The following is a 23,557-nucleotide window of genomic DNA, read 5'->3' on the forward strand; positions in this document are numbered from 1 at the left end:
TATTGATAAACTGTGCAAGAATTTATCAATTTCCTAGTATATCAGATGTTTAGTCTTTGAGGATGCATCGTGTATTCATTTGTAACTGTTGAAAGAGCATGTCCAACCTTACAAAACCCTAAGTTAGTAAGCTGCATGACATGTCAAAATAAATTTTTGAGGTAACATGTATAAAATTTACCATTCCAATGATAAAAAGTTTTGTATATAAATTATAGCCTACTTATTAATATTATAATCATAATTATAGCTTAATTTTTTGATATTGATTATATTCGACCAATTTTTAGAAACCTGAAGTTTGATTTCATATAATTTTTTATCATATTATAATAATATATTTTATTTTTTTAATAATGTAAAATAATAACAATATATTATGTTTTTAATATAATTAATCAATATAGTTGGTATTAATGAAATAAAATATTCCATAAATTTACCAAATCACGCATGATGTTTTATATATCTCATAATTTAATCGATTATTTTAAACAAGATGCTTTACAAATATGATATGAGCAATGATAATTTATTTTGGAGACCGGGCTTAATTTATGAAATAGTGATGAAAAATGAAAAGTTTACGAATTTTCACATATATCATATATATCATATATGTGAGTCAGCTGTCCGCAGGATAATAATACTCCCTCCGTCCATTGGGATTGGACACGGAGACCAAGAAAAGTGTAAGAAATGAGTAAAGTTAGATGGAAAGTGGTTAAAGTGGTGGGACCCACATATTTTTTAATAATAGATTTGAGGTAGTGGAGGAAAGTAGTGGGTGTAATAGTGTTTTTATTATTATAGAATGGAGATAGTGGGAGAATGTAGTGGGTGGAGTAGTGTTTTATATTATAAAAAATTGCTATTTTGGGAATGTATAGAAATGATGGATCATCCAAAAAGGAAACTGTATAGAATTGATTGGGACGGAGGGAGTATCAATGATACTAATAATATTAGTGTTAATGTCGGTAAGCATCGTGGACTGCGCACCGTCCGCGTATAAGACGCTCTTAAAAAGAAAAAAGAATAAGTAAAAAAGAAAAGTGAAGAGAAGAAAGTATGGGGATAAGATGAGATTCGATTAAGACGTGATGATGGGGTGCAGGAAGGGGACACCCACTCTGCTTCTTCCCGTGAAGCTGCAGCTGCTGTACTACCAGATGCTTTTTTTTTTCTTTTTCTTTTTTTGCTAATTTACTATCAGATGCTTTACTTGTAACCAGGGACGTATTTAGAGGGGGCAGTGGGGGTACTTGCCCACGCTGACCTTCTCAGTAGGTATATATTTCTACTCTTATTTTTACGAAATTGTTTGTTTGCCCTCATGGTTGAGTTGCTTTATGTTAATCCAGCAGGTCCAGGTAAGTCTGGCTACGTCCCTGCTTGTAACTATATCCGATGTATTACTCTTCCCGTGCCAATTATTTGTATACATTTGATTCGGACACCGAAACCAGGAAAAAGTATAAAAAAGAGTAAATTTAGATGAAAAATGAATGTAGTAGTAGGACCCATTTATATTTCATACTCGTTCTGTTTGGATATATTAGTCTCTTAACTTTTTTGCACGCACTTTTAAGAGTTTAGACCACAAACCTAAAATTATTATTTTTAAAATTTTCTTTTTGTGAATAAAAATATTAGTACCATACTTTTATTCACAAAAGAAAAAGTTTAAAAATAATAATTTTATGTGTGCGGTCAAAACTCTTACAAGTGCGTGCAAAAAAGTCAAGCGATTATTAAATCCAAACAGACGGAGTAATAGATTTTTGAGAATTGAGATAGTGGATGACAGTAGTGGGTATAATAGTCTATATATTATTATAGGATGAAGATAGTGAAAGAAAATTAGTTGGTGTAATGATGTTTCAAGTAGTATATAAGTTTACTATTCTTGGAATATATACAATTGATGGGACCTCGTACAATTGGTCATCAATCTGAATCAATTTAATATTGTTTTTTAATTGTATATACTATAAATTTATAATTTTATATAATCAAAATAAAATATATTTATATACCACAAACAATAAAAACACGCGCGCCCAAACACACATATAATATTAGCACAATCAAAAATATATATTTGTAAGTATTTTACATAATTACATGACATAATCAAATGAAGAATTAAGAACAATTTTTTATAATTGATAAAATTATAATTGAATATTTTTTATGATTATGTTCTATATTTTAATAAAATTGAAATTGATAATTCCTAATAAAATATAAAAATTATCATTTTCAATAACTAACCAATTTGGATCGATTTTCACCTAGTTTTCTAAAAAAATATATTATTTTATTGACATTTTTTGTATGAGTGATGATTAATCCCCGACTTTTGAACATTGTTTTCCTGCTTTACCGCAAGAAATACGTTACTTGATATTTTAGCTACCATGAAATTATGTTTTCAGTTTCATGACTTCAATTTTTCTTCTATGATATAAATAAAGAATAAGATATAAAACATTATTAGATAAGTCATAATATATTTAACCAAATAAAATAAAATAATTGTTTAGTTTAAAAACATCAACTTTAATATTTTTTTTAAAACTGAAATTAGAAAAATATGTAATGTTGGTGGCTATATTAATTAAATTTATTATTTGATGATAAAATTTTAAAATAATCAATATTTTTTGATTAAAATCTTATTCAAAAATTACCAAAATAATTACGTAATACTTGAATTCTAATATTTGGATAACGTTGATGATAAAAATAAAAAATATTTAAATTGAGTGATAACTAATAAGTTTTTAATTAAATATAGTTGAATAGGAATTTTCCAAAAAAAAAAATATAGTTGAATAGGTCTAAGTTGAATGGAGAACACATAATTTTAGAGTATCCGAGTCTTTCATCGCGAACATTAACGGCTATTATATTTTTTCTAACACAACTATAATCAGTATACTTATTTTCAGCCATATAAATCGATGATGTTTTTTTTTTTTTTTTTATGTTTTTCACAATTCAATTAACATATTTATCTATAAATTATTTGTGTCCTCTAAATCATAGTTATCTTCAGTATCGATTGTTTCATATTGACTATATGTCAAAAGGGTTATATTCTATTTGTGTATAAGGTGGAATTCATCTTGATTTTATTCAAGAACTTATATTTGGTGTTCTCTAGTCTCGTAGTACTACTTTCTTTTCTTTTTCGTTTTGATTTGATTTTAGGAGGAGATTATGTTGGATATTAATATTGATTTGGAACGGACCCGTAATACTACTGCTTTCCATTCTTTTTTTGTTTTGATTTTAGGAGGAGAAATTGTGAGACATTAATATTGATTTGTAACGGTTTTCAGTGAGGAAGAAAAATATTATCCACTTGTGTCTCATCTCAATCATTCCTTTTATTTTAATTCAGCGGTGATGAAATGAATTTTCAAAAACTCCAAAATTTCTAAACTCCAAAGAGCCTAACTCTAGTTGAATAACAAAACAAAATCATTTTTCATTCAAATATATTATCAAATAAAATATCTTATAAATCTTATATAAAGCAACCCAAGTGGTAGGGCCGAGCAAAAAACCGATTTGAAACCGAAACCGAACCGAAACCGGGAAAAACCGGAGAAAATCGATCCGAATATAACCGATCCGAAACCGAAACCGAAAATTAAAAACCGAACCGATTTAAATGGTTGGGTTCCGGTTATACCTTCCAACCGAACCGATAAAAACCGAACCGAACCGATTATTAAAATAATAATTAAATAATAAATATTATACATTAATATTAATAAATATATAATGTATATCATATTTAAAAATTAAAAAATCTATTCGAATGTTTCTAACAACACATAACATAAGTCTGTAACTTTCAGTTTAGAAGTTACAGACTCTAAACTCTGAAATTACAGACTTATTGAAATTAAGAATTAGGTTGGCAATATGCTCACTGATCTGAGTCACTGCATCACAGAAGCACTCAAACTCTTTCACATACCTGCATAACTATTAGAAGTTTGAACCTAGAATAGTACAATATACTCCTGTATTAATTATTATGTATTCTAATTTATCTTGTTTATATATTACTTTTACATTTTTATTTAGCGGTTTCTAAACCGAAACCGAGCCGATTATAACCGAACCGGTGTTTTAAAACCGAAACCGAATCCGAATCCGAACCGGCGGTTGCGGTTTTTGATTTTAAAAACCGAAGATATATGGTTCCGGTTCCGGTTTTGTCCTAAAACCGAGCCGAACCGGCCCACGCTCTCCCCTACCAAGTGGAGAATAAGTTAAGGGCAGGTAATATCATATGCACGTCGGTAGGACGCGTATGCGGATAAGGTTAAAGTCAAGATCTCCCTTCTCCCTGCCCTCCCCCCTATAAATACCACCCCCATCCATCTCCCCAACTCACTCATTCACAATCTCAACTATTACCATCTTACATTACCCACAAACACAAAAGCAATCAAACATGGCCAACATCATCCACAACATCCAGGAGAAGCTCGGCATGGGAGGTGACCACAAGGAAGAAGAGCACAAAAAGACCGAGCACAAAGAGGGAGGAAGCATCATCGACAAGGTCAAGGACAAGATCAGCGGCGGCAGCAGCGAGGACAAGAAGAAAGACGGGGAGCATTATGATGAGAAGAAGAGCCATGACAAGAAAGATAGCAAGGACAAGAAAGATGGCAAGGACAAGAAGGACAAGAAGAAGAAGAAGAAGGATGGGGATGAGAAGAAACATGGGAGTGATAGCAGCAGCGACAGTGACAGCGATTAATTTACTAATCTTGTCTTATCAATAATCTCCCCTTGTTTAGGCCTGATTAATTTTCTTAGTATCTGCCTACTTTATCTATCTATGGCTCTGTGTGTGTAATAAACAAGGATTCTCCGGGGAGATTGTTCATTTCTGAGTTGCAGTTTTACTCTTCTCTTTGAGATATTTGTGAATCTGGGTTTTATATATGATTTGCAATTTTTATAGATTATTTTTTAAAATATATAATTTGGACATTATAATCATAGATTAAATTTGTTTCAGAATCTAATCGATCACCAAAATAATATAAGTCTAAATTTTTATGTAAAATAATATTCTATGCAAAATGCTCTTTTTATCTCTTCTATTTATCTGCAAGTTGGTTAAACAAGAAAATGTAATGTAAAGAAAAGGAGAAAAATATGAATAAAATGATGAGTTCTTTTATTTAATAGTATATAAATTGAATATAATAAAAGAAAATAATAAATACAGATCATTCCAAATTTTTTCACGGTAATAAGAAAAGGGACATACTTTTGGACTCACGTAGAAATCGGTTTTGACATTGAAACAAGTAGTAAAGGAAACTATATAAAGAACATACGAAATAGTATTCCCTCTTCCCCTTGACGTCGTGACTCGTGAGGACGTCGGATACATATTTTAAGTCTTTTCTAAAATATATCTTATAAATTAATTTATTATTTCAATATTTAAATATTATGAAAAAGAATTGAAATTAGATTATAAAATCATATTTTAAACACAATCCTGTTAGCAAAACGTAGAAAAAAAACAGGAAATAAAACGAGTAAAGAAATTTGTACTCCAACTGATTGAAGCAAAGCCCAGCCCAACTTGTCAAAGTCCACCCAAACTTTTAAGTTCGGGCCTAGCAACTGACACCAGAATATGGAATCTGCGCTAGGGGTGAACACGGGTTGGGTCGGTCGGGTTAGGGGGGAAAAAATGACCCAACCCAATTAGTTTGGTTTGTAAAAAATCAACCCATTAACTAAAAAAAATATACACAACCCAACCTTGCTAATTAAAATTTGGGTTGGGTTGGTTCGGTTTGGGTCGGGTTTCAAAAGCAAAAATAAAAAAGGCAGCAAAATAAACTGTCATTGCCAATCTGCCCTGTTCTGGAACTTAATACATACCAAAATATTGTCCACCTACTGTTACTTAATATTACAATCATCCATTCAAAAGATTAACTACTTAAATTCAACAGTCTTTCTCAAAACAAAAGAGAATTTGTCCAGAAGTGGTAAACAAGATAAAAGTGCAACACAAATCGTGATGAATCACTCGTCAATAACATCGATAATCTTGCCTTTTAGTTTCTCCTTCGATGTCCGACTGTCCATCTTCTCATTCTCATCTACAAATAAAAAGAAAAACATACATAAGTAAAATGCAGAGGAGCACACATTAATCTAATTTTATATAATTATTTACCTCCACTTAAAAAATCAAAAGAATGAATGTCATCCACACATTCATTTAGCTTTGTTCCACCATATTGCCCCTGTTCCTTCAACCAGCTTTGAGTGCAAATAAGAACCTCCAACATTTTTGGACTTAAAGAACTTCGAAACGGGTCCAATATTCGCCCACTAGTACTAAATGCACTCTCAGAAGCAACAGTGGATACCGGAATAGCGAGAACATCCTTAGCAATCAATGATAAAGTCATGTACCTTGCAGAGTTTTCCTTCCACCAACGAAGTACATCGAATGAAGTTATCATTAAATTGAGAGATTCTTCTTCCAAATATTTATCAATTTCATTTTTGCTCCAGACCGTCTCCATCTGCTGGCGTTGCATAAAATTATCCAATAATCTGCTCCTGCCACCAACACTTTTTGGCGCGGGAACTTCCCTAAACTCCTGTATATAATTTAACTTATTAGTTTAAACAGCAACAGGTACCAAATTGTAACTAACATGCAGAAGCTTATGTTCAAATTAATATAATTTGCTACTTACATCTGATGAGATTAAAAGAAAGGAGAGAAACTTGTATATCAATTGTTAAAGTAAAGTATAAGTCAGGAAATGAAACAAGCATCAAAATAATTAGTTCTAGTATTCTGGAGATTAAATAGTGTCCTAAAGAGTTTCCAGAGATACATAAAAGTTTAGTGCAAAGTTCACCAGGAAAAGTCCAAAATTTATTACTTTTTAATGTTAAACTGTGGCTATTCCATATCTTCATGATGTAATAGATTAAGCTCTATAGAGTAAATGTATTATTTTAACAGTTAAACAAAATTGCAGACATCATCTAAACAACTTTCCAGACCTACAGTAACAAAATTAAAATCACATTTAGAAGTTAAGGCACTTGAATAAAATAACTAACCTGATTATCAGCACCTTTTGATCCAACATTATAGCACGTGTATAAAGATTGCAAAACTGACTCCACTTTGACAATCAGCCTAGCAACTGTTGCAGAATCATACACAGCTTCAAAGCAGTACTTCAAATATCTCATTTTGTATCGAGGGTCCAATACAACAGCCACAAACAATAATGGGTTAATGTTATCAGCATTGCCCCAATATTTATCATACTTCTCCTTCATACTAGCAGCCATGAGAGATAGTAATGGATCATTTGCATCAACAAAATCATTCAGTTGAGAGTGAATCTCACAAATTTCGTGATAAAAATTATTTGCTGTTACGTGCAAAGTTCCACTAAATTTCAGAGTAACATCATAAAATGTAGCTAGAAATTTGACAAAAACAGAAGCAGATTCCCAATCAGTAGAAGTTGGAGGTCCAATCAGCTTCTTACCATTTTCTTTTTCTACGAAGAAACTCAGGAATTTGTCATCTTCCTCTTCATATCTTGTAAAAGCCTGACCCAACCCAACTTATTCGGGTTTTTTTGAAAATTAACCCGTTTAACTTTCGGTTTCGAACGGTTCGGTTTGATCGGCCTGAAAAAGGGTTGGTTTGGGTCGGGTTATGCGGTTTGGGTTGGTTTTGTTCAGCCCTAATCTGCGCTACTTGTTTGATATTTTTACTTCTTTTTATGAGAGCTAAATTTCCTTTTATGAAATCTGTGTTATTTTAAATTTTGATAATTTAACATTTCTTTAACTAAAATATCTATATCATTTAGTGGAGAACAGTCGCTGGATCAGAATGGTGGTGACTTCGAGATTTTTTTATTTCCTTCTATCATTCGTATTAAAGACTGTTCCACAAGAAATGTTTTTATTTAGTACAAACAATTTTAATAATTGTTTCAGAGTAATGCTATCTTTTTTTTTAAAAGCAAGAGTAATGCTATCTAAATTTTTGTTTTTAAACGACGTGACAAATATAAGATTTAGTTTAATTGAGTGATTTATGTGCATATAGAAGTCCTATTATTAGTGTGTATAGAAGTCATCATACATTGTCAACTAGATTTGAAAAAAAAAAGAACGAAAAAAAAAGCTCCGAAATATCTAACATTTTCATTTTTTTAAAACTCACAAATGTTTCAATTTATGCTCTTATTTATTATTTCCATATTAATAATATATATTTTTTAATATCAAATACCAGGTACACGGGCGAGGGTGTCATAGAAGTAACTTATTGCTTTAGAGTGTTTCTCATAAATAATTAAGTTTAAAAGAATTTTTGCAACAATACTATGGGCCTGTTTGGTTCATGGAAGCAGAAGCTGCTTCTGGCTTCTGCTTCTCTTGACCCGTTTGTGTAAAAAAGTAGAAGCACTTTTAAAAAGCTGAGAATGCTAGCTTCTATCTCACAGCTTCTGCTTCTTTTCCAAACACTTTATTAACTTCTTTACTTCTCACTTCTACTCCGCTTCTTTACTATAAGCAAGAAGTCACTTCTTTTAAGCTAACCCAAACGGCCCCTATCTCTTTTTAAAACAAATTGCAAAATGTTCCAAAAAATATTTGCAAAAATACGGTGGTTGCATATGCAACTATATCTGCAGCTGCTAGCAACTATATATGCAACCAGAAATGCAATTTTTTATAAATCTTTTGAAAATTATTATTATTTGCATAATAAGTTGCAACTGGTTGCAAAGGCAGAAAAATGAATACCCTGCGGGCCAATAATAATAACAACATTGCAACCTAAAAGCAACTAAAACAACAAATCAGAAAATCAACTCAAAAGCAACCAACTAAAATAAACATAAACACGAGACTCAGTTGCTATACTCCAACTCCTGAACACATAAACACGAGCTCAGACTCCTCCTACATTGTGTCTATTCCTTAATTGACCCATCATTTGCAAACAAAACAACAAACACATAAAAAGCTTCGATTGAATCCCTTTTCAAAAGCCTTACTCGTCGAGTCTATCACCCATGCGGCGCGCGGATCGAAGCTGTTTGATAACGATTCGGTTGTTGATGAAGTGAGTTTGCTCGTTCGAGTTGTGAAGGAGAAGCTCGATGATGGGGAGAAGATGAAGAGAGTGAAGAGCGAGGAGAGAGAAATAGAGAGAGGTAGGAGAAACAGAGGCAAAAGAGAGGGAGGAGAGAGAGATGGGGAATTATGGAGAAGGGAAGAGACGGGGAGACCGTATATATGCAAATAGATTATAGAATTTTGAAAAAGAAAGTTGATGTGTAAATTTATATCTACCGCAAGTGCACGGTGCCTGTTGTAAACAGAGACTAGCAAGTACGGGTCGAATCCACAGGGAGACAAGTTTCAAGAATCTTAATCCGATTATCACAAATTGTTTCACAAGACAAACGATTATTGAATATTTTTTTATTAACTAAACAAAGCAATGCAAAGATGATTTAAATCAATTAACTAAAGTCTAGGACAATTCAGGTTCACCATGCTTACACCAAAACTAGCTATTCATATAATAATTCAACAAGTCATGTAATTAGAGCAATTGTTAATCTCTCTCAAGCATTAACACTCTCAGGAATCCATTGATGCTCTCGCACTCAATTTCAGTCCCGCTAATCTTATGTGTGCCTCTAGTAAGTGTTGGAAATTTGTCATTTTGAGCACCAATTTAATTGAGGCTCGGCTACGTGCTCGTGGCGGGTTATGCTTGGATTATATTCTCCTCCGAGAGAGCTTTCCAACGCATGTTTATTCACTCAAAACGACTAAGGAATGGATGAGTTGTGATGATCCAAAGTTGCTTCCTTGGTAGTGGAAAAATGGAAAAGAGAACTAGTATCCCACATAGAAAAGAATATGGGCCTTTAATGGGTTTATATAGTAGAACACTCTTGTAGTGTTTAACTTGTGTTAGTGTGTTATGCTCCACCACCTACGTGCGCGCAGGGGGGGGGGTGCAAATTGTGGGATTTCGAGGCAAATCTCGTGGCTTCGCAAGCCTCGGGCTTTTCCGCGTGTGCGACCTGCGGACACGAATGCAGCAAAATCTGGGCCCGAAGAATTACGGACTAGTTTTGCTAAATTTATTTTTCCACTGGGCTTGGGCTCAATTAAATTGACAGAAATTAATTCCGATTTGATTTCGGATTAATTGCTTGGTTTAAATTAATTCCGATTTGATTTCGGATTTAATTTATAACCGCGTAAATTAATTAAACGCGTTTTAATTAATTGCGAAGCGTAGCGCACAAGTCTTGCATTGTCTATATATACTCATTATAGATTAGGGTTTACATATACGAAATATACACAGCCTCTCGCACCCAAAAACCCTAGCCGCGTCGGTGATAGTTTCAGTTCTTGTTCTTGTTCGTCGAAGGTGCTTACTGCATCGTTCAATCCGTTTTATCCTGGGAGGCGATCGTTCATCACATACGGTGAGGGCGAAATACGCTTTAAGGAGACAGTTACGCACTGGACTCGGATTTCCGTTCATATATCCTTCGTTCTGTTTTGTCTCCTTACGCCTACTGTTTGGTCACACGCACACAAACGCACGTTTTGTATTGTTGGTTTTTTCACAGATTGTGTAACAATCTTAAAGCGTATTTTTATTCTGTTTTACATCTGTGGTTGATCTGATTTGGTTTGTTTGCGTGTTGATTCACAGTATAATGGAGAATGTTAACAATGTTATCCCCACGAGCGGTACGGCTGTTGATCCCAACGCACTGGTTAATCCAGATGGGGGTCAGACGCAGCAGTCGCAGGCTAACCCCAACGCACTGGTTAATCCAGATGGGGGTGTGCCATCTGGTTCTGGACCTACGCCTGCGGGCTCTGGTTCTGGACCTACACCTGCGGGCTTCGGCTTCGGGACTACGCCTTCGGGCTACGGTTCTGGGACTACGCCTCCGGGCTATGGTCCTGCGGGACAGATGACCTTTGGTCAGTTCAGTGTTCCACTTACACACTGTCCGGCAGGACATGTTCCTCAGCCGAATGGGACTGCTGTGCATACAGCGCCTGTTGCGCCTGTTGCGCCCTTTGTGCCAGCTGTGCCTCATGTGCCTACTTCTCACGCTGAAAGGCCAGAAAAGTTCAACGGAACGAACTTCAAACAGTGGCAGCAGAAGATGTTGTTCTACCTGACCACACTGAATTTGTCTCGCTATTTGAGAGAAGAGACACCAATGCTCACTGCTGAGAGCGATGCGCAGGCGGTATTTGCCGTTGATGCATGGAAGCACACCGACTATATCTGTCGGAACTATGTGCTTAATGGTCTGACTGGCCCGCTGTATGATGTGTACAGTTCGAAGGTAACATCTAAGGACTTATGGGAATCTCTTGATCGTAAGTATAAAACCGAAGATGCCGGTGCCAAGAAGTGGATTGTTGGACGCTTTCTTGACTACAAGATGGTGGATTCCAAGACTGTTGACAGTCAGGTGCAAGAGTTGCAGCTGATTATTCATGAGATGCATGCCGAGCGGATGGGTCTCACGGAATCTTTCCAAGTTGCTGCTGTGATAGAGAAGCTGCCTCCTGGATGGAAAGATTTTCAGAACTACCTTAAGCATAAGCGAAAGGAGATGACTATGGAGGATTTGATTGTTAGACTTCGCATTGAAGAAAATAACAGGGGATCCGGAAAGAAGCCTATTGTCGGTGAAAAGGCAAATGTGGTGGAGCATGCTCAAAGCTCCAAGTCCAAGAAGACCAGTTCCGGGAAAGGGACTAAACTGGCACCCAAAGGAGGAGTTTCGAAGCCTTCGAAGTTCCAAGGAAAGTGCTTCAACTGTGACAAAGTTGGTCATAGGTCTGCTGACTGTAGGAAGCCTAAGAAGACCAAGAAGAAAGAAGCAAACATGGTTGATGATATCTCCAAGGAGATAGGTGATATAGACCTCTGTGCTACGGTCTCTGAGGTGAACCTGGTTGGATCTAATCCGCGAGAATGGTGGATTGATACAGGAGCATCTAGGCATATTTGCTCCGACAAGGCGACTTTCTCTAGCCTTGTAGCTTCTGATGCTGGTGAGAAGCTCTACATGGGAAACTCTGCGACTTCTACCATTGAAGGGGAAGGCACGGTGATTCTGAAGATGACCTCTGGGAAGAATCTGACTTTGAAGAATGTACTTTATGTGCCTGATATTCGCAAGAACCTTGTGTCCGGTTCTTTGTTGAGTAAACATGGCTTTCGCATTGTAATAGAGTCAGATAAAGTTGTTTTGTCTAAGAGTGGTATGTTTGTAGGCAAGGGCTATGCTAGTGATGGGCTGTTTAAGCTCAATGTAATGTCCATTAAGGAAAATAATGAAATGAAGAATTCTTCTGCTTACTTGCTTGAGTCTCCTAATTTATGGCATGCTAGATTAGGACATGTGAATTATGACACTTTACGAAGATTAAGTGCAAAAGAATACATACCAAAATTAACTATCGATTCAAAACATAAGTGTGAAACTTGTGTTGAGGCAAAATTAACGAGATCATCCTTTAAACGTGTGGAAAGAAACACCAAGGTGCTGGACCTAATACATAGCGATATATGTGATTTAAAATTCGCTCCAACAAGAGGAGGAAATAAGTATTTTATTACATTCATAGATGATTGTACAAAATACTGCTATGTATATTTGCTGAAAAGCAAAGATGAAGCTATAGATAAATTTAAAATCTATAAGGAAGAAGTCGAGAGACAACAAACTGAGAAAATCAAAAGGATTCGTAGCGATCGTGGAGGTGAATATGTTGAACCGTTTGGGGAATTCTGTTCACAACATGGTATAATCCATGAGGTCACTGCACCATACTCCCCTCAGTCAAATGGAGTGGCTGAGAGGAAGAATCGCACTCTCAAAGAGATGATGAATGCGATGTTGCTAAGCTCTGGACTTCCGCAATCGATGTGGGGGGAAGCCATCTTAAGCGCAAATAATATTTTAAATATTACTATGCGCAAGAATAAGGATGTGAGTCCTTATGAAATGTGGGAGAAAAAGAAACCGAGCTACAAACACCTGAAAGTGTGGGGGTGCCTTGCTAAGGTACTGATCCCTACACCTAAGAAGGTGAAGATTGGTCCAAAAACCGTGGATTGTATCTTCATCGGATATCCTCCACGTAGTACAGCATATCGGTTTCTTGTGTATGATTCTAAGATTCCTGAGATTCAAAAGAATACGATCATGGAATCAAGAAATGCCTCATTCTTTGAGACTACATTTCCTTGTAATCCAAGAAACGAGCACCCTACGACATCTAAACGAACTCATGAATCTGGAGATGATGAAAATGAGAATGATGAAAGTGAAGATGAAAATGTGGGGGTTGTGAGGAGGAGCAAAAGACAACGAACAGAGAAATCTTTTGGGTCTGATTTTATGACCTATTTGCTCGAAGAAGGTGATCCGAAAACCTATAAGGAAGCGGTCACCTCACCTGATGGACCTATGTGGAAAGAGGCCATCAAAAGCGAAATTGATTCTATCCTACAGAATCACACTTGGGAGTTAGTGGACCTGCCACCTGGTTGTAAAGCACTAGGCAGCAAATGGGTTTTCAAAAAGAAATTGAAACCTGACGGAACCATTGATAAGTATAAGGCCAGACTTGTAATCAAAGGATACAAGCAGCAGAAAGGCCTTGATTATTTTGATACGTATTCTCCTGTGACGAGAATCACGTCCATAAGGATGATGTTTGCAATCGCTGCGATGCGAAACTTAACAGTGCATCAGATGGATGTGAAAACAGCTTTTCTAAATGGGGATATAGATGAGGAAATCTATATGGAACAACCTGAAGGGTTTGTTGTCCCTGGGCAAGGAAGGAAAGTATGTAAATTGGTGAAATCACTATATGGCTTGAAGCAAGCGCCTATGAAATGGCATGAGAAATTTGATGAGGTCGTGTTAGCACACAACTTCAAGATCAACGAATGTGATAGCTGTGCCTATTACAAGGATGACGAGAACGGTTATGTCATGATAACATTATACGTGGATGATCTACTTATTGCCGGAAGCAATGATAAAGTGATCAAATCCACAAAGGACATGTTAAAATCAAGATTTGACATGAAAGACATGGGACTGGCAAATGTAATTCTAGGAATCCAAATTTCTAGAACATCAGAGGGTCTCGCACTAAGTCAACCTCATTACGTTGACAAGATCCTTGAGAGGTTTCTTAAGGATGATACTGAGAAAGCTAGGACACCTGTGGATATGACTTTACATCTATCCAAGAATAAAGGTGAGGGGGTCTCTCAGTTGGAATACTCTAGGATTATTGGAAGTCTGATGTACCTAATGAGTTGTACAAGACCAGACATTGCGTACTCAATTAGCAAGTTGAGTAGGTTCACGAGTAATCCTGGAGATGATCACTGGAAAGCGATCATAAGGGTACTAAGGTACCTAAGGGGAACTCGAGACTATGGATTGCACTATGGCAGATACCCAGCAGTATTAGAAGGATATACTGACGCAAACTGGATATCTAGCAAAAAGGCACTAAAGTCTACGAGTGGCTACGTGTTTACACTAGCTGGAGCAGCAGTATCATGGAAATCCTCCAAGCAAACGGTTATAACTCACTCCACAATGGAAGCTGAGTTTATGGCTTTAGATAAATGCGCTGAAGAGGCTGAATATCTACGCCAATTTCTGGAAGATATTCCAAGATGGCCAAGGCCTGTGACTGCAATAGGGATACACTGTGATAGTCAATCCGCTATTGGCAGAGCACAGAGCACAATGTATAATGGAAAGTCCCGTCATATACGACGACGACATAGTTCCATTAGACAATTAATCTCAACCGGAATTATCACTATTGACTATATACCGTCAAAGGATAATATTGCGGATCCGCTAACCAAAGGGTTACCAAGAGAAGTGGTTGAGAAATCATCGAGAGGAATGGGTCTTAAGCCTATAGCTTAACGGCATCATGGTGGACACCCAACCATTGCTGACTGGAGATCCCAAGAACTTGGTTCAATGGGACAACTAAATCATGATGACCTAATCACTGTGGGGGTAACCCCTGGCCTGTTCCTATGATGAAGAAACAGTGAGACCCGTAAGGTACGAGGTTAAGCCTTGAGCTTTTAATGATCTTTGGTGAATACATGGAGTGGTACACGCATGGAATTCAGTTGAGTAAACGCGGGTTACTCTATAAGATAAAGATCACCTATGTAGGAGAGAAGTGGGGCCGCTTCAAAGGAGAATTGCGAGGCACAATTCTTTAGAAACTCCCGCAGAACCAGGACGATGTTCCATGGACAAAATGGACATACTCATGAGAACTGAACAAGTCAGAAAGGATATAGTGATAAGTATATCATCGTTTACACAAACGGTCGAACAGTTCAAGGACAAGCACGTCCACTGTCTACCAGTAAAGTCGATGTGCTTAATCGAGCGAAGGTTCAAGGAGCATTCTCTACCTATCGTATGCTATATCTGATCGCAGAAACTATCACCAAAAGTCAAACCCTGTGTCTGTCTGTCTGGTGTGTGCTACTGAAAATCATCAATCTCACCCATGTGGGGGATTGTTGGAAATTTGTCATTTTGAGCACCAATTTAAGTGAGGCTCGGCTACGTGCTCGTGGCGGGTTATGCTTGGATTATATTCTCCTCCGAGAGAGCTTTCCAACGCATGTTTATTCACTCAAAACGACTAAGGAATGGATGAGTTGTGATGATCCAAAGTTGCTTCCTTGGTAGTGGAAAAATGGAAAAGAGAACTAGTATCCCACATAGAAAAGAATATGGGCCTTTAATGGGTTTATATAGTAGAACACTCTTGTAGTGTTTAACTTGTGTTAGTGTGTTATGCTCCACCACCTACGTGCGCGCAGGGGGGGGGTGCAAATTGTGGGATTTCGACGCAAATCTCGTGGCTTCGCAAGCCTCGGGCTTTTCCGCGTGTGCGACCTGCGGACACGAATGCAGCAAAATCTGGGCCCGAAGAATTACGGACTAGTTTTGCTAAATTTATTTTTCCACTGGGCTTGGGCTCAATTAAATTGACAGAAATTAATTCCGATTTGATTTCGGATTAATTGCTTGGTTTAAATTAATTCCGATTTGATTTCGGATTTAATTTATAACCGCGTAAATTAATTAAACGCGTTTTAATTAATTGCGAAGCGTAGCGCACAAGTCTTGCATTGTCTATATATACTCATTATAGATTAGGGTTTACATATACGAAATATACACAGCCTCTCGCACCCAAAAACCCTAGCCGCGTCGGTGATAGTTTCAGTTCTTGTTCTTGTTCGTCGAAGGTGCTTACTGCATCTTTCAATCCGTTTTATCCTGGGAGGCGATCGTTCATCACATACGGTGAGGGCGAAATACGCTTTAAGGAGACAGTTACGCACTGGACTCGGATTTCCGTTCATATATCCTTCGTTCTGTTTTGTCTCCTTACGCCTACCGTTTGGTCACACGCACACAAACGCACGTTTTGTATTGTTGGTTTTTTCACAGATTGTGTAACAGTAAGTACATCTCTCGATCTTGTACTCCTATTTGCATAAAATTAATCTATGATATTGGCCAATTACACAGATCAAACATTAAGACATATAGACTAGAATTACACGTTACCCATTAAACCATTAATGAAAGTAAAGCATTATAATGGTGCAAACATGGCTCCCCTTCTGTCCTAGAATGAAACTACTCACACATAGTAGCAGAAGTAAAAGCAACACAAATAATGAAGAGAGCCATATAAAACATTAACAAGTAAAACCAGAGATGAAAAGGAATACCTCAAACTTATATTAATGGAGAAAACAATGTCTAGAACAAAGTATGGAGAGAAGGAGAAACCTAACCCTCTGTAAAAGTAGCGTATGTAACTAATGTCTATTCTAATGGTAATCTCTAATAATAAAATGTGATCCTCTTTCCATAATAAAAACCTTTCTAATATTTTAAATCAATATACAAAATAGAACTCCAAAACCAACAAGGATTCTCTCTCAAAATTCGCAGCTTTCTTTTCTGCTCTGTTTTTGGGCTTTTTCAGTTGGACTTTGCTTACTGGACCACTTCTGAATTAAAGAAAATTCCAAAAGCTTCGCGTGGACTGTAAGATCGTCCAAATCCGACATCCAGAACTCAAGTTATGGCCCAAACAGTGTAGAAATCGGGTAAAACCCAATAAATCCGAATTTTAATAGAAATTAGCTCCAAAATAGCTATTTTAGCATCAAATCCTTCTCAACTTGGAATTCTTTATTCCCTACAATAAAACATGAAAATATATTAAATAAATATTCAAATCAGTGCAAAATATAATTAAATATGAGAATAAAATCATATAGAATATATATAAAAATATATTCTATCAAAAGTTAATATGAATTTTTTTGGAGAAGATTGTATTATTGAAATTAAAATATTAAAAAGAGGTATATTTGGTAAATACCCATTGCTTTATGGGTGGAATTGCCACAACAAGAGTATCCTTTTTGGGTAAAATTATTGTGGTAAAATAGTAATTACTCCCTCCGTCCCGGTCAATAGTATACAGTTACCACTTACCACTTTTGAACGTCCCATCATTTATAAACATTGATTTGTATAGGAAACTTTTAATATTAAAAAAGTAACGGTAGCTACTTTATTAACTCACAAATAACAATATTAGTCACGTTAATCACAAATTGTTTGTTAATTAGTTATACCTAATTAATCAGATTATACTACTAGATTTTACACGGTCATACCCATTTCTCTCATTTTCTCCCCCCTCTCTCTCCTCGTTGAACCCTAATTTACTTTTTCCCAATTCGATCTCCGTCTCTTTCTTCCATAATCAAGAACATGTTTAATGTAATCCCAGCTGATAAATGATTCAGCCCCATCATCTGATTTGATTCCGAGACAATATCTTCTCCTTCCTCGCTAGTTCCCGTCACAGACTTGCGCGTATATATAATCGTAGATTATCTGGATAGTTTTGAAGTTGTCGAAGACACGCCGGTGATGGTGAAAAAACGCGAATTACAATAGAAGTTAAGCATTCTAAAAGCTAAGAACTTAAAATTTGAAGAGCCATCTAGGCTACTACAGATTTTTCAGAAGACGGGTAATTTCTCATTTAAATTATGCGTAGTTGAATGCAAGTGATGTAATTTTTATGTGATATTTGATTCTATGGGGTTTCGGTTCACTTGGCAATAGGTAGTATATTTGCGATGTATTTGTCATATAAAACCACTTCTCATCTTTGTGAACCATACAATACATGTCTATGTATGTTGGGTTTGTATGGAGTGTTGATATCTCGGTATGGTATAAGACAAACCTAACTCTTGCTTCCATATTTTGAGATGTTAAATAAGGTTTCAAGGCATTTGCATGTGACTTAATTTTTCCCTATTGAATAGCTCTATTTGACAAGTGTCCGAATATTGGTACATAAGTGCAATGGAATTGAACTTACCTTCTCCGAGTCAAATTCAAATCTCTTGCTACTACCTTTGTACTTTCTCTCCACATCAGGCTGCTCATTAGCTTTTATTGCAAGTAGACTCGCTTTCCATATCTTTGAAATCACTAGCCTTGTGACTTCATATTTACGGGCAATTTGGTTTATCAATCCTTTCTCAAGCTTGTTATTTTTGTAATTTAAAATTAGCTCATAAACAATCTGATTTTTTACTAAATTCGTCAATCTTTTTCCTTTTGCAGGACCCGTAACTGTGGTGGTTGGAACTTCATTCAATTCTGAAAATGATTCTTCATTTAAATCCGGAAGGATGAAGACGGTAGTTATTTTTTTTGGTGTTGTATTGTAAATTCTGTGTTTGTACTAAGTTTGTAAAACAACAAATGTTTGTAAAGAAAATTGAGGATGTATAATAGCAGTACAGGTGGTGGGTAGGTGAAAAGGAGGGGGGGATCTTTTGGTTTTGAATTTTCGGTTAGTGGTTTAAGTATTCTAATCACTTCCCACCCTTTTTTTAATCAGCGTACATTCTGTACTCTACATGACTTTACTGCGTTGATATATTACTTCTTTATATGCTGCCTTGTCCTCCGTGCCCAGATGTTTTGTATATAAATCACTGGGATGGAGGGAGTAGAAGATTTCAAAGGCATTAAGATTTTTGAGGTCCAGCCAAGGCTTAGTCTAGGATCTCACCACTCGTAGTTTCTGGTTTGGTACCATTGTATATGTCAATTTAATTTTTTTTGCCGTATTCAATTAGATTTTATATAGGATGTGAATTTAATTGTATTATATCTGATTTTAGTTTTATACAAATTATAGATAAAATATCGCAGAGTTAATGAAAGTCTTTAGAATTTAGGTAAAATGATTCAAATATTCATGAATTTGATGAGATTTCAAATATCTTAAAAAACACTGGACAATTCCACAAAATCTATCATTTTATCAAGTCCAAAAAAATCCATCAACATTTGAATACCATCATATTTTAATGGATTTTAAATAATCTCAATTGAATATCATTGGATTTTAAAGTATAATTTAAAATACTAATCGTATACGACCATATTTTGTAGCATAACTAAAAATCCTAATTGATTACCCCAAGATTCTGTTACATTTATTAAAATCGGGATTTAATATGCTCGAATTTAATGAATGTAAAAAATTCTTTAAAATTTCAATCGAATACAGCCCCGTTAAACTATACTCTGAGCTGTGATAAAAATAAAAATAATTATTTTACAAGTATCAAAGATCAATACAACGGAATGGAATAAGATAGAATAGAGAAGGAATGCTTTCATCAATTTATTTTAGGATGAATAGTTTCTCATCATATTATAGCAGGTATATTAGATATTTATTTAATTCTCTGGGACTAATGGGTCTTGAACAACTTCTATGAATACAACCGATTAAACTATAACCCCAAATATAAATTATCAAATTATTTTGTTCACTGATGAAATATAATAGAAAGAAAATATTCTCTTTTTGGGTCTTGGCGAAAGAAAATTTTATTAAAAGAACTCTGTTTAACAATTTCGGAATTTCTCAGACACATCAATGAGAAAAAGCATTGAATGATCAGTATACTTCAAATCAAGGAGGCTGGCTTCAGCTTTATGTAATGCACACAATTTTAACTATCCAAACAAATTAATTTAAGTTTCATCTCTACTACAGAACTGGACATAAGAATTCGTCATCATTTGTATATTTTGCTTCGTTTAGCTAAATAAACATGTCAATGCTTTATTCTCTGCTTTTAAATATTTATCTTGTTCCAACCAGATGATGAAAAATTATTATGTCCAAAGGATATGTAAGAATTCAACTATCCCAATAACAATGCTGTATTAGGAGTTAAATCAGTTAAAGATATATGTTAAACAAGTAATGCATGTATGATAAAAAGATGAGGTCACATTTGATTCCTTAATAATTTATATATGTCTATAAATCAAATATTCAAAATATTTCATATGGTTCACTCTATAATACATGTGACGACAATATTAGAAATAATGTTAGGTCCCAAATAATATAGAGGGGTGAATATGTTGTTAGTACATTTTTCAATTAATTTTATGAATAATTAAATTTAGCACGTAAATCTGAAACATGAAACGATTCGTAGAATATTTTTTATTAGTAAACCACGATAGTGCTACAAAACCTAATCCGATGAATTAATTATAATTTTTTTTTTACGAATTTTTGTTAGGTCCCGATTTATGAGTACAAACATGTTTAAGAAAGTGTCTATTAATTTTGACATCTTAGTACTAAACTTTTTTAAGTTCTTTGTGTCATAAAAAGATATAAGAAAGGAAGCTAGACAACAAGAGGCTAAGGGCAATAATTGAGAATAAGGAGCAAGAGGCTAACTCGCAAGAAAAAGAGACATGGAAATTTTAGAAGATTTGATGCGGATGCTCTTTTTCGAGTCCAAACTTCATCCAAGCATGTAGAAATTTTAGGAGTTCCAAATATTGTCAAAAAGCCTCACTCTGACTATACTTATGCAATTCATTTATCTGAATCTAAAATAGTTTTGTTCTTAAGTACACTCGACAAAGTTAAAGGGTTAGCATCTAAAGACAAATTGCCAGAGAGATTGGAATTCTTTTACAAGGATGGATATAGAAGACAATGATCATTACAAAGGATAATTGATCATGACTATAACATTTTGAGATCCTTAGAGCACGTATAGTGGGTGCCCGTTTCTTGCATAGGGACTCGTAAAATGACTTGGGCAACATAAAAAAGTGGTCAGCTGTATTGGATGGTTTATAAAAAACTGGCTGAGCCCACTACAGTGGCCAGTGCCCAGTTACAAGTTTTACCTATCTTAATAATTCTTTAACATAGATTAGCTCAGCAGTTTTTAATTGTTGTTATACTTTGTATCTGTTTATCTAAATAAAATGGGTTTGGAGCATTGGATGAAACTAACCACATATTTTTAACTGTCCACTATTGCTTAGTTGGCACATAAATGACCCCACACGTAAGCGGCCATATGCAATGGGGATGCTCTTATATATGTTAGAATAATCTTAAATTTAGTTATTATTATTATTTGTTTAGTTATTTATTTTGAGGATTAATTCTAGATTGAAGTAGTTGGATGATTGTTGGAGTTCTAGAGAGTTTGTAGGAGGTATTGAGTCTATCTTGTTTTAGGAGATTTATTAGAAGTAGTAGAGTATTGTTAGGAGTCAAGTACGTTTGTTTTAAATATGACATGTAATCTCTTTTTTAGACAAACAAGAATTAATAAGAATCGGTTTTATATTCTACACTTGGCATCAGAGCTAGGTTTAAAGGGCTTGTGAAGTTATGAATATATATATATATATATATATATATATATATATATATATATATAGAGAGAGAGAGAGAGAGAGAGAGAGAGATAAGCAATCTTTGTATTTTTTTTCAAATGGCGTCAAATAATTTTTCTCTTTCGATACCTACATTCAAAGGAGATCACTATAATTCATGGGCTATCAAAATGAAATCATATTTGAAAGCTATGAGTTTGTGGGAAACAATTGAAAGTGATGTTGAATTAACCCTTCTTCCACAATATCCAACCGCAGCTCAAAATCAAAAAACGTGACGAGGAAGCGGCAAGAGAAGCAAAGGCACTCTCATGTATTCATTCGGCGGTGTCGGATGGAATTTTTACAAGCATCATGACTTGCGAGTCACCAAAAGAGGCATGGAGCACGTTAAAGGAAGAGTTTGAAGGAAATGCTAAAACAAAGTTGATGCAAGTTTTGAATCTTAAACAAGAATTCGAGATGCAGCGAATGAAGGGGAACGAACTTATTAAGGAATATGTGAGTAAGCTTATGAGCAATGTTAATCAAATAAGGTTGTTTGGTGAAACATTTGCCAGCGAGAGGGTTGTTGATAAAATTCTGGTGAGTGTTCCTGAAAAATATGAGTCTAAAATATCCTCACTTGAAGATTCTAAAGACCTATCCAAAATAACCCTAGTGGAATTAGTCAATGCTCTTAGTGCCGTAGATCAAAGGAGATTAATGAGGGAGGAAGAAAATGGAGGAAAACTTGAAGGACTCTTATTAGCGAAAAGTTCCTTTGTAAAAGCCACAGGTAACAAAGTTCAATGCAACCACTGTCATAACATTACGCCATATTTGGCCTATTGCAAGCCCGAAAAAATGTTGCGTAAAGCCCTAAAAGTATTACAATAGAGTCTATTGTAATATTTCACCTAAAATTAGGGCTTGCATTTGCGGCCGTTGCAATAGGTCATCAAATGGAACACTTTTCCTTGTAACGCAACACTTTAAAAGTCTTGCAATAACTTTGATACTGCAACATCTTTAGCCCTTTGTGTATCACTTTTTAGGCGTTACAATAGCCTATTGTAACTTTTTTGTGCAACACTTATTTGATTTTTTAATGAGCATTTTTATAATTATTTATGCCCATTTTAATACTTTTATATTAATGAATTGCACCATTTATGTGTAACATTTTAAAGTCTATTGTAACATATTTTTTTAATTTGTTTTTGCAGCATTTTATCTGTATGTTATAATACCACCTATTTCCACAAAATCAACCATTAAAAATTAAAATACTAAAGCACAAGTCAAAACATTCCACCAAAATCTCCAAGTTCAAACTAATATACCAAACAAATATCACAAGTCAAAATACACAACCAACTTCTACTTGGTTCTCCTTGATTTCCTAATTGTGAAGAAGCCAGTTTGTAGAAATCCACGAAGACTTTACAGCTCCAAAATGGAATTAAAAAACTAATCGAGATGGCCAACTTACTCTCCAACACTTCAATCTACCCCAACTCATGCATTCCATCTCTGGCTTCAAAGATTTTAATTCTATTATTCTTTGCCGTCACAGC

General features: G+C 35.2%; 1 protein-coding gene across 1 annotated transcript; it reads left to right on the forward strand.

Moving 5' to 3' along the window:
• Window positions 1-4,343: 4,343 nt before the first annotated feature.
• On the forward strand, window positions 4,344-4,921 carry LOC108220295 (dehydrin HIRD11). The gene has a single exon (XM_017394027.2). It carries the CDS (start codon window positions 4,481-4,483, stop codon window positions 4,790-4,792), a length of 312 nt encoding a protein of 103 aa, XP_017249516.1. The 5' UTR covers window positions 4,344-4,480; the 3' UTR covers window positions 4,793-4,921.
• The last annotated feature ends 18,636 nt before the right edge of the window (window positions 4,922-23,557 follow it).

Source organism: Daucus carota, chromosome 5, assembly GCF_001625215.2.
Source record: "Daucus carota subsp. sativus chromosome 5, DH1 v3.0, whole genome shotgun sequence".
Taxonomy (NCBI): domain Eukaryota; kingdom Viridiplantae; phylum Streptophyta; class Magnoliopsida; order Apiales; family Apiaceae; genus Daucus; species Daucus carota.

What these genes read in the sequence shown, in the direction of transcription:
- LOC108220295 (XM_017394027.2), top strand. Translation starts at nt 4,481, where the DNA reads ATGGCCAACATCATCCACAACATCCAGGAGAAGCTCGGCATGGGAGGT.